This window comes from Schistocerca piceifrons, chromosome 4 (genome assembly GCF_021461385.2).
Source record: "Schistocerca piceifrons isolate TAMUIC-IGC-003096 chromosome 4, iqSchPice1.1, whole genome shotgun sequence".
Lineage (NCBI taxonomy): Eukaryota > Metazoa > Arthropoda > Insecta > Orthoptera > Acrididae > Schistocerca > Schistocerca piceifrons.
In genome coordinates, this window is record NC_060141.1 from 830999135 (window position 1) to 831012605 (window position 13471).

At 39.3% G+C, this 13471-nt stretch overlaps 1 protein-coding gene across 1 annotated transcript in view; it reads right to left on the reverse strand.

Moving 5' to 3' along the window:
- LOC124794994 (39S ribosomal protein L41, mitochondrial) overlaps window positions 1–8708 on the reverse strand; it is a 90139-nt gene extending 81431 nt beyond the window's left edge. The window contains exon 1 of the mRNA XM_047258745.1: window positions 8493–8708. Coding sequence (XP_047114701.1) covers window positions 8493–8655 — 163 coding nt within the window. The 5' untranslated portion in view covers window positions 8656–8708. The remainder of the gene's footprint in view (window positions 1–8492) is intronic.
- Window positions 8709–13471: the final 4763 nt, after the last annotated feature.

Genomic DNA, 13471 nt, shown 5'->3' on the forward strand with positions numbered 1-13471 from the left:
ATCGTTTTATAGCTTTATAACTTTATGTATTTTCTTCAATGTATGTAGCCCTCTAATTAAAGCTTTTTATATGACTTGAAGATGGAAGATGGCCACAGTAGTGGTCGAAACTGGTCACCGTAATAAATAAATTGCGATCAAGACTGATTTTCATAGTCACATATTGATCACTGTTCACTCCCAAAATGTATGGTTAAGTTAGTTAATTTCTTAACCGTGCTGTGCAAGTTGAGTGAATATTAGTCAAGCTGTTTCGAAGCTTTTGCGTGCTTCAGAGTACAGTGCTCTCTGATGGCATCTTCCATTAAAAGAAAACAGGTTGACTTGTCCATAGAGCAAAAGTTTGGCCTTAAAGAGACTGGATAAGTGAGAAAATTATGGTGTAGTGACTAAGGACTTGGGAGTCGGTAAAAGTATGACTGGAGACTGGAAGAAGATGACAAAAATTGAGTATTGGTGTGTTAAGCGAATTTGCACAGAAACACTGAAAGAAGGAAAAGTAAGAAGAAAATTGAGTTTAATGAGGTAAATGAAGCCCACTAAATTTGGTTTTGTCAGACAAGAGAGAAGGGCATGCCATTTAGTGGACCAATCTTGAAAGACAAGGCCTGAAAATTTTATGAAGAATTAAAACAGACTACTATCCAAAATTAGTCACATGGACTGGCCAACTTGATCACTGGAAAAAATACAATGAAGCCCGACAGCTTAGTATTTGTGGGGAAAAAAAGTAGCTGGTGACACAGAGTGTGACTCAGTTTAAGGAAAATTTCAGAAATTCATCAAGGTTTAAGGTTTGACTGGAGAGGAACTGTACAACTTTTATAACACAGGGTTAAATTGTAAACTGTTACAAACTACAAATTTGCTTACAGGGAACAGTCAACCCTTAATTTTAAAAAGAGCAAGGAGAGGGTCTCAATTCTAGCATGCAGTAATGCAAGAGGAGACCAACTCAAAACATGACCTCATTGGAAAATAAAAACATCCACATGCATTTAAAGTACACTGAAATGGATAAACTTTCAGTGTGGTACTGAAACCAGTTGGATCAGTTACGAGAGCTGTAGAGTTGGATTGGGTTGCTTTTGAGGAAGAAAGTTAGCTGTGACCTTTCAAATGAACCATCTCGGCATTTGCCTGGAGCGATTTAGGGAAATCACGGAAAACCTAAATCAGGATGGGAGGATCCGGGATTGAACCATCGTCCTCCCGAATGTGAGTCCAGTGTTCTAGCCACTGTGCCACCTTGCTCAGTGAAACCAGTCAAATGTCTGGATGAGCAATGCAATTTTCAAAGAATGGTTTCATGCAGTATTTGCCTCATGGGCATCAGCTGAGCAGGTTTTAAGATCTAAAAACTGCCGAGGAATTCTACTCCGATTTTAGACAACGCATCTTTTTATGGCAGCCCAAAGGCCAAGTTTTGGTTAGTCTCAACAGAAGATGTAAGCACAAGCTGTTGTCCTCCTTTCTTTCTGCAAATGAGAATGGTCAAGGTATTATCCAGGCATTAAGGAAAATAGAACTACTGAATGTGACAGGCTCCAGTAATAAGTCACAGTCACTATTGCTTGTTCATTCCTGGAGAAAATTCCTTGATCACAAGGGAATGAGTTTATTGAGCATCATGATGAAGCTGATGAAAGAAGATGAAGAGTGGTTCCAGAATGATACTGAGCAAGACATTATGTCTGATGCAGAAATTACTGCTGCTGTCACCAATAATGAAGAAATTCATGAAAATGATGTTGAGGACTCCACCACACAAGACCTTAAATATCTCACAGCGAAAGACTAAAGGCTGTCAAAACTGCCTTTCAGTATTATGAACAACAAGGTGCATCAGTAAGACTTTCTGTTCCTTCATCATCTTTGTGATGAAGTATCAAAAAGCACATTGTGGTGTGGAAAACACCAGGACATTATGCATTTTTTTAAAAAAGTTACTTTTTTAAAAGTAGGCTAGTTAATTTTTATTAGAAAAAGGTTTACGCCTTCATAAGGTAATTTTCTGAAGTCTATCTTATCACATAAAAAATTACTGTATTCATTAATTTTCATTAGTAAAGGCTATATATGCCTTTGTAAAGTAATTTTCCTCGATTTAAGGGTAAACTGAAATACTCTTTAAGTTACATTTATACACAGTTCATATATTAGGTATTTTCTTATGTTTTATTCGGCCAGTTTGAGTATAGCACTCTTTGTAACTGTTTCATCTTCCAGCACAAATCAAAGTATTTTATGATGAAAAATCATGTATTTGTTCTTGTTTTAACACCTTTCTCATTAACTTGGCATTTTCACATACTCTGCCACCCTTTGGTCTACAACAGACTGAATTTTCAGGACTCTACTACAGGGCATTTAAGTGGAACAGAATTACCTACTTTCATTTCAGCATAATTTAGGTTCAGGAGGCAAAAACTTAGTTTTTGTTTGTAAAAAGAATAACAACATTAGGTCTAATGATATTAATCTTTGTAAAATAAAGAAAAGACAAGCACTCACCAATAGCTTCCTGATGTGAAGTACATAGAAACATGCAAAAGAACAGTATTTACGCTAGCTATCGAGCTCTTGCTCTTTTTCTACTAGAAGTAAACACATTCACGCACACAGACAAACACACATGCACATGGACATGGCAAGACTGACTTTACCACTTATACTTGTTCTTTCTTTCATAACCTCAATACCTACTCCAAATCTGCTTCATCTGGTCCTTCTAAATTCAACAAGCCACCTTCTTAGATGTCTATCGCCACCACTCAGATGGCTCCATAAATATGTCCTTTCATGTCGAGTGCACCAACCACCAACAGTATCTCCACTTTGGCAGTTGTCAGATGTTCCATGTCGAAAAGTCCTACTTACAGTCTCGCCACTTGTGGACACCACACTGACAGTCGAAAGCAGGAGTTGCTAAAATATACTGACAACCCTACTACAGTCTTTATTCACAGACAGTATTCTACACAGCCCATCTGTAAAGATATCTCCAGTGCCATCTACGCCTCAGACATCATTAAACCTGTTAACCAGCCGCAGCACTCCACTGATCATGGATTATCACCCTTATTAGAAATCCAACCACATCCTTCACCAGGGGTTTTGATTACCTCTTGTTGTGCCCCGAAATCAGGCAAATTCAATACAAAATCCTACACACATCACAAAGTTCTGTTCTGTCTCTCACTCAACCTACAAATATTCTATTCTATTCCTGCTGCCAACGGTTCATTCCCTTGTGGTCGAACGAGGTGCAAGATCTGTCACATACACCCATCCACAACATCTTACCGCAGCACAGTCAAAAGAGGTTTCCCACCCAATAAACGGCAGTGCCATGTGTAAAAGCAGCATCATATCAGATATGCTGCAACTACTGTTCAGTATTCTATGTGGGCATGACAAGTAACCAACTGTCTATCCGTATGAATGGCCACCACCAAACTACAGCCATCCAGTTCCAAACACACTGCACAACACAACACAACCTCGACAATCCATCTGCCGAGCATACTGCACACAAGAACATAATGACTTCAACAGCTGCTTCACTAAATGAGCCATTTGGATACTACCTTCATGCACAAATTTCTTTGAACAATGTAGGTGGTAATTGTCCCTACAGCATATCCTGCAGGCTCTTAAGCTCCCTGGCATAAACTTCCACTAACTTGTTTCCCACTGCCTCACCTTGCCTCTTCCCTTTCACCTCTCTCTCTCTCTCTCTCTCTCTCTCTCTCTCTCTCTCTCCCCCCCCCCCACCCTTATCCCTGTCTCCCTATTCATCTCCACCTTCCTCTCCTTACCTCTCTCCACTCCCTCGATCTCTTATATAATCTACCCTTTGAATTCCTTTCATCTTTTTGTGCACCAGCCGAGTCATCTATTGAAAGACCTGCGTCACACTATATCACTAACTTCTCCTCACTTTGTGCATCCTTCACAATCACCTCCCCACCTCCATCTTTCCAGGCAACTGCTAATGATAATCAACAGTTAATCTTATAGTGACAACAGCTGTGTGCATTTGGGTGTCTGCTTGTGTGCGTGAATGTGTTTACTTCTACTAGGGAAGTAACAAGAGCTTGAAAGCTAGTATAAATACAGTTTCCTGTTGCACATTTCCATGCACCAGACGTGTTAGCTATAGGTGAGTGGTTGCTTTTCATTTATTAGGGACTAGGCCCTGTCTCCCTCACCCAATACTGCTTGATGCTGCTACCCCCACTGTAGGAGCATATCAAGCTCCATTTTCTGAAGAGGTTGCATAAGTAACTTCTGATGGGCTAGGATCTGTTTCATCGTGCTTCCTACGATAAACAGTTTGAGCACAGCACTGCAACAAAAAGCACCATATTGTGTACATTTGACTACATACTTCACAAGCCACTGTAAAGTGACATCCCTAGTATTACTCACAAATACAGTGGGGGGAAAATAAATGACTTCAAACCCCTGTATGAGCCCTAATCTCTCATAATTTCTCTTTATTGTCCATGCGCAAGATGAACACTGGAGGCTGTCAAATTGTTCTGCTGCCAGTCTCGAACGCAGCTTCTCCAAACATCTTGACATAGCTGTCCGCAAAATAAAAAAATTAGTTTTCCCTCAAGGATTCCTATCAAAACTCATGGATCATTTCCGTAAACTGGTACTGACTGACCCATCTGGTAACACAGCCCTTAATTACTCTGACATCTTCCTTTAGCCTAACCTAATTGGTGTACCAGATACTAGTGTAGTATTCCTTTATCAATGTGGTACACATTATCAGAATTCTTCCAACACATCATAATTAGCTGTTCTCCATAATGTTCCATTCCACATTATTTCACAATGTTATGCTTAGATATTTACTCAATGTGACTGAAATTGCACACCGTTAGTACTGTATTTCAGTACACAGGACTTTTCCTTCTGCCCATCTGCATTAACTTAAACTGATCCACATTTTAAGCAAGCTGCCATTTGTTGTACTACATAGATATTTTTTTCCAAGTTATTCTGAAACCCCCCCCCCCCCCCCTACAGTCATTCAGTGGCAATACAACAGTGTCAGCAGTCAAGTCTCGGACTGGTGCCCACATGGTCATACATGGAGGAAAGGGCAGCTCCATCAAATTTCTTGGGACAGAACTCCTGAAGTGGTGAACATTTGTTATTTTACAATGTACTTAAGCTGTATCACTCAAAATGTCTTTAAACCATTCAAATATTGAAGAACCTATTCCACATGCCCAGGTCTTTTTTTAACTGTCTAAGATACAGTATCAAACACATTCATGATATCTAGCAATATAGCCTCTACCTGTTGGCCCACTTCCTTGATTTGCACGATATATGTGAAAAGTTAAAGGTGCATTTATTAAGTGTGATGCTCTCTAAAGCTATGCTAATTTATGTACATAAGCTTTTATTTCTCCAAGAAACTCATCCTATTTGAATTGAAAAAATGCAAAAGGATCCTGCAAGCATGAGGAAGAGGTCGCTGGGTGCTCTCTCTCTAGTATCAAACTGGAATTCTTCCAGGACATGTGTTTTATTGATATTCTAACTGGTTCGGATGCTTCCCAAGATCTGGAAAGTGTATTTCTGTGATGTTTGCCAGAGTTTGTGTGGTGGTTGAACAATGTACAGCTTCAAATTTTTTAGATGCAAGACTTTAAAACTTGGCATTCCTTTGGCTGTTTTTCTTTCCACACTACAGTGGTTGACATGTGGCTGAAGAGTAGCTTTCAATCTACTCAGTAATTTTACATGGGTCCAAAATAGTCTACGACTTGGCAAAACCTTTCACTAACATAGCACAGTGGAAAATGTCGTCAAAGTTGAGAACCTAGGGGTCACAGCATAACTCTCTTCGATTTTAACGAAATTTTTACAGAACACCCTTAAGGGACCTGCATGAACTACTTCCAAGTTTCAGCTCCACCAGTAACCTGATGTGCATTGTAGAGCTGGTTCCAGTGAGCTATTTTCTTCGGAAGTCAAAACCTGCAACAAATCCTCAAGTTATGATGCAAGTTGTTTCTGACCCAGCTGATCAAGGGTGCTCCAACTTGCCACTCTCACAACTTTGTTCCTTGTAATACGCCTACAGAAATAACATAACAAAAGGTCATTTTTCTACAAAATATGCTTGAAGCCTTATAGATTAATTGCTGTACAGAACAGTACTAAACTGTGAGTTCAGTACCATGTTCCAATACATGTTACTGCCCTACATGGGTTTGAAACTTCTCACACTCCTATCGGCAGTGAATTTGTGGTACAGAGTAGCAAGATAATCAATTAAATTCACATAACTTTGAAAATGTTACCTAATCTGTATGCTGTTTAACTGTGCACACACTATGAAGGCCTAGAAAACAGTAATTAATTTTCTCTACAATTAAAACACATATTTAATTGATGAAGCAATTTATGCCTAGATGAAGATGCCTGGATATTCTTTAACTCTGAAGTACCGTTCTCTCACATTTATGAGTAAATCATGTAGCAAAAAATCTACAAAAACTTGTAAAAAAAAATCTTGCAGGCTTAGCTATACATGATACTAACATATAATTTAATATGTTTCAAAGGAATGTGCCTTCATAGTCAGCAATATCTACAAACAACAATCAATACATGGAATACATTCAGAAAAAAACAAGCAACAGAATTATGACTGTGTATAAAAGGGTAAAAAGATAAAAACACACTTGCACCAATAAAAATTTTGTGATCACTTGCCTGGTAGTAAGACCACCTTAACATGTGGCCAATCAACATTCATACATCACCAAAGGTAAATCATTCCAGACAACAACAACATATGCTGTGTTGACATCTGCACATTTTTCCTAGCAAAAGATTAGCCGTACAGACAAATTTATGACCAGAATCACACCATATATTCTCTTTCTCTCTCTCTGCATGCACTGCACTGATTTTCCTTTGCTGAAGTACACATTTGACAGGCCACATTTCAAGAGGACGACTTTGTTACCAAGGAAGTAAGCATGAAATTTTTACTAACTTTCATGTGTTTTATCTTTTTTTACTTTTTATACACTAACATAACTGCAATGACTATGCTCATGAATGTTAATAATGAACTCCATCCAATGAAGACACTTGTAAGTTGATATCTATAATGACGAAGGCATGTTCCTTTGAAATGTATTAAATTTGGCCTAGTGTTTTATCATCATGTGGCTGAGCCTATATCTTGAGCAAAGCTACAATGAGGCATCAAATTGTGGATAAATACAAAAATCTGTGAAAAAGACTGCTTTGAAACCAGACCTATAACTGTGCATCCTGCAGAAAACATCGTTCCACAACAGAACATTCCACAGGTGTTAATATGATCTCAATCAAATGAAGTTTAGAGCCCAGTATTCCTGACTAAATACAAGTTCTGAGCTGTTGGAAAATAACCACTGAAATTTCAGAGCGCTAGTTCAAAAGAGAGAAAAGTTATACAAAGCAAATGGTGATCAGGTTAAAGATGCAATTAAGAAAATTACAATAGTTTGGCCAGGAGAGCACAAGTAAACCATATCTTGGTTGCTCAGATGACAACCAATTGATAAAAAACGCAAGATTTACGGTAATAAATAATAAAAAATAATCGCATTCTGACCTTAAATCCTCAGAGATGGGTCCATAAAAAAAGGCTGGAAGGGAGTTGATTGGTAAGAAGGTATATTGGCACTTTCAAAACGGGGACAGGAAAGATATTTGTAGAAAACACACCGCAAAAGATAATGTAATGTGTTGAAGATGAAGAATTGTAGCACATTTCAACACACACACACACACACACACACACACACACACACACACTTCCATTTACAATTCAATATTTAGTAAAAGTTACGGTGTGGACCCTCCTTCCTGTCCCTTTGCACTTTTCATTTATGTCACAACAGTCAAGATTTAAAGAGACGAGTCCAATACGACACTCTAGCCAACTCTAGCCTGGTCCTTCCAGAACACGTGCATCTACGTGAAACAACATACCTTCATTTCACAGAGGAGACATCAATCAGTGATTTGAATAACAAAATTAGGGTACGATTTCACTCTTTCAAGCTACAGCAGTTTACGAATTAAATAATCCTAAAGAACGCACAGTAACAAGCATCTTCACAACAGCATTCCACACAGACTCCTCGGAAAGCGCGAAGACTGACAGTGTCTATTTTATTGAGTATGATGCTTTCCGCTTTAACAGAACGTAAAAATCGGTACGTCAAAATTGTATACCCACGTCTATATTTTAACGAAAATGTGTTTTTTGTAACTGCCTACGACAATACCCTACTTACTACTCACCAAGCTTCTCCAAAATTTAAAAAATTAACAAAAACTATCGTTCACGAGCCATTTTATTATTGTCACATTTCATCGAAGAAACTTGCCCTAACAGAGTGGCAAACAAATTATGGAAGCAGCTGACTATATTTAAAATTCCTCGATAAACTTACGGTAAATGGGAATGTCAGGATCTGGTTTTTCTGTTTGCGCTTTCTTGAATAATCTTGTGCCTCTTTTATTGTGCAACAAAAACTTTCTGAAGTTTCTTTTACCATAACGCGTAGAAGACAAACTCAAAAACCTACATTGCATGCCAACACAATTCGACGCCATTTTCAAATTGACATAGCCAAACAGTAAACACCACCAAGTGAAATGGTTTGCATCCGTTACACCACTGCCAACCTAACCCGAGCTGGTGTCCTAACAAATGGCAACACCAACGAGTTAAAATTTTAACTCGTTGGGCAACACAGTGAATATCAATACTGTAAATCTACTCAGGAAAATACGAACTGTGATCATCTTGACTTCAAAAGTTTTAAAATGTACACATCTGGGTAAAATGTTTTGCCCAGAGTTCAAAGACCTTTGATCCGTTTTCTGAGGGGAGTTTTCCAAGATAAATATTGGAAGATGGCCTGAGAATGTGAAGACACATAATAAATAGTATAGCTGAACTTGTTAGTAAAAAGTTGTGTGTTACTTATTAGTTGTTGTTGTGGTCTACAGTCCAGAGACTGATTTGATACAACTCCCAACGCTACTCTATCCCGTGCAAGTTTCATCACCCAGTACGTACCACTACCTACATCCTTTTGAATCTGCTTAGCGTATGTATCTCTTGGTCTCCCCTACAATTTTTAACCTCCACACTGTCCTCCAATACTAAACTGAATATCTCTTGATGCCTCAGAATGTACCAACCGCTACCATCTTCTAGTCAAGTTATGCCACAAATTTCTCATCTTCCCAATTGTATTTAGCACCTCCTCATTAGTTATATGGTCTACCCATCTAATCTTCAGCATTCTTCTGTTGCACCACATTTCGAAAGTTCCTGTTCTCTTCTTGTCTAAACTATTTATCTCCATGTTTCACTTCCATACATGGCTACACTCCATACAAATACTTTCAGAAGGGTATTAATGACACTTAAATCTCTACTCGATGTTAACAAATTTCTTTTCTTCAGAATCGCTTTCCTTGCCATTGCCAGTCTACATTTTATATCCTCTCTACTTCGACTATCATCAGTTATTTTGCTCCCGAAATAGCAAAACTCATCGACTACTTTAAGTGTCTCATTTCCTAATCTAATTCCCTCAGCATCACCCGACTTAATTCGATTATATTCCACTATCCTCGTTTTGTTTTTGTTGATGTTCATCATATATCCTCTTTCCAAGACACTGTCCATTCCGTTCAACTACTCTTCCATGTCCTTTGCTGTCTCTGACAGAATTACAATGTCATCGGCAAACCTCAAAGTTTGTATTTCTTCTCCACGGATTTTAATTCCTACTCCGAATTTTTCTTTTGTTTCCTTTACTACTTGCTCAATATACAGATTGAATAACATCGGAGATCGGCTACAACCCCGTCTCACTCCCTTCCCAACCACTGCTTCCCTTTCGTCTCCCTGGACTCTTATAACTGCCATCTGGTTTCTGTACAAATTGTAAATAGCCTTTCGCTCCCTGTATTTTACCACTGCCACCTTCAGAATTTGAAAGAGAGTATTCCAGTCAACATTGTCAAAAGCTTTCTCTAAGTCTACAAATGCTAGAAACATAGGTTTGCCTTTCCTTAATCTAGCTTCTAAGATAACTCGTAAGGTCAGTATTGCCTCACGTCTTCCAGTATTTCTACAGAATCCAAACTGATCTTCCCCAAGGTCGGCTTCTACTAGGTTTTCCATTCGTCAGTAAAGAATTCACGTTAGTATTTTGCAGCCGTGACTTATTAAACTGATACTTCGGTAATTTTCACATGTGTCAACACCTGCTTTCTTTGGGATCGGAACTGTATATTTTTCTTGAAGTCTGAGGGTATTTCGCCTATCTCAAACATCTTGCTCACGAGATGGTAGAGTTTTGTGAGGGCTGGCTCTCCCAAGGCTATCAGTAGTTCCAAAGGAATGTTGTCTATTCCCAGGGCCTTGTTTCGACTTAGGTCTTTCAATGCTCTGTGAAACTCATCACACAGTATCATATCTCCCATTTCGTCTTCATCTACGTCCTCTTCCACCTCCATAATATTGTCCTCAAGTACATCGCCCTTGTTTAGACCCTCTGTATACTCCTTCCACCGTTCCCTTCTTTGCTTAGAACTGGATTTCCATCTGAGCTCTTGATATTCATACAAGCGGTTCTCTCTTCTCCAAAGGTCTCTCTAACTTTCTTGTAGGCAGTATATATCTTACCCCTAGTGATATATGCCTCTACATCCTTACATGTGTCCTCTGGCCATCCCTGCTTATCCGTTTTGCACTTCCTGTTGATGTAATTTTTGGAAACATTTGTATTCCTTTTCGCCTGCTTCATTTACTGCACTTTTATATTTTCTTCTTTCATCAATTAAATTCAATATTTCTTCTGTTACCCAAGGATTTCTACTAGCCCTCGTCTTTTTACCTAAATGATCCTCTGCTGCCCTCACTATTTCATCTCTAAAAGCTACCCATCCTTCTTCTACTGTATTTCTTTTCCCCATTCTTGTCAATTGTTCCCTAATGCTCTCCCTGAAACTCTCTACAACCTCTGGATTAGTCAGTTTATCCACGCCCCATCTCCTTAAATTCCCACCTTTTTGCAGTTTCTGCAGCGTTAATCTATAGTTCATAACCGATAGATTGTTGTCAGGGCCCACATCTGCTCCTGGAAATATCTTACAATTTAAAACCTGGTTCCTAAATCTCTCTCTGTCTGAAACCTTCCAGTGTCTCTAGGCCTCTTCCATGTACACAATCTTCTTTCATGATTCTTGAACCCAGTGTTAGATATGATAAGTTATGCTCTGTGCTAAATTGTCCAGGTGGCTTCCTCTTGCATTCCTTACCCCCATTCGATATTTACCTACTAGTTTTCCTTCTCCTCCTTTTCGTACTATCGATTTACAGTCACCCATGACTACTAAATTTTCGTCTCCCGTCACTGTCTGAATAATTTCTTTTATATCATCATACATTTCATCAATCTCTTCATCGTCTGCGGAGCTAGCTGACATATAAACTTGTACTACTATGGTGGGCGTGGGCTTTGTGTTTATCTTTGCTGCAATAATGCGTTCACTACAGTGGTGCTGACTTAGGGGGGTACTTTGTGCCCCCCCCCCCCCAATAGTTAAAAATAGGGGCCTCGTCCCCTCCCCCGCCCCCCCCCCCCCAAATATTCAAACATGCATTTCTCACCACTCTCTCCCCCTTCCTTATTCGTTACTGGGAAATTTGTTAAAACTTGCACATACATTTTTGCATAATAACCTGTAATGATTACGTAGGAAAAAATACCGATTTTACGAGCTAATGCGTATTCCTTTCTGCTACTCCTCCAACCTCTGCATATAACGAACTGTCATGCATGACAGGGTTTGTCCCCTGCATCTGTACTATTCGCACACTTTTACTGTACAGAGGTATGTGGGGAACGAAAGTTCACCATGAGCTCGCAGCCCTTTGGCTGCTAGGACGAGCTCCACTTCCTCCCACAGCAGCCTGCTGGCAGTTTGAAAAAGAAACTAATGAGGAATAGTGACACCAAATTTAATGGCGATCGCAAGAAGGACTAGGTAACGTCAAAGGCTCTTCATTCATTTTTGTAAATTCTATTGACAATCAATAGGTGCAACACCACACAAATCAGCACCGGCTCCAGGGATTTTGCCGCCCCCGCGAACTTGCCTATCGCCCCCCCCCCCCCCAACCCCCCACTTTTTCGACATAGCCAACTTTTCCCACAGCATATTTCATACATGATGCCTACTTTTCACATGTCACACTCATTCGTCTCTTTGTTGCGAATATGTCTTTAAAATCAAACCAGCAGTCAGTGATACGTTTACAGTGCAATACATTTTAAGCCATTTTTGTTGGAGGAAACGTTTCTTTCGTAAATCGGAGCACACTGTTTCTGTACCATAGATAATTTTCAATAAGACGATTTTATGAATAATTGTGTTTTCCAATTTATTCTCACATTCCTTCGCTTACGGAAGATGGATTTGCCACCCCTAAAAATCTGCCGCCCTGGGCGATGGCACGGTTCGCCCCTCCCCCTCCATAGAGCCGGCCCTGACAATAATCAACACAATTGTTACATGGCTACTTTTTGTTAGGCGCACAGTACTGTTATGCAGCCCACAGCTAATGTTGTCAGCGAACATAAATATTCCAGAGCTGGGCATCATCAGTGGTCAATTAGTCTTACTGTGACTCGGTTCAGTTGTTAGTCTTTCGTCCCTTACTGTCCAGTTTAAAATGGACAAGTTTATAATTAGGAAGAAATGTGACAGTGTGGCAAGTGTCAGCGATGGTGAAGCTAGACCCAGTGTTAGTGGTGCTGTGTGTGGCAACAAAGACACAGATAGTGATGGAACTGTGGCGGTGACAGAAAACACTGTTCACGGAAGAAAACAATGCTGTTATCAGCCCCCTTGGAAACAACAATTTGCATGGATCGATTACAATAAAGTAAAAGATGTTATTTATTGCAAAATTTGCAGACAAATGTCTGAAGAAAATCGTTTTCAGTTTTCTCACAAAATGGAAAAAACTTTCATGGAAACTGGTTTTTCGAACTGGAAGAAAGGGGTAGAAAAGTTGAAAGCGTATGAAGCATCAGGCTGCCACAGAAAAGCTGTACTGAAATTCAAATCTTTAAAATCGAATGTCAATGTATTTAGGCAGATTTTCACAGAAAAACTGATACAAATTAAAGAAAACCGAGCTTGTTTACTAAAAATCATATCTTCCCTCCGTTATTTAGCAGTTCAGGGGCTTGCAATACGTGAGCATACTGATGAAACAAGTAACTTTGACAATTTATTACGCCTTCGATGTGAAGATAACCAGCTACTTTTAATATGGCTACAGCGCGAAACTTACAAATGGACATCCCATGATGTGCAAAACGAAATTTTGGCCATTTTA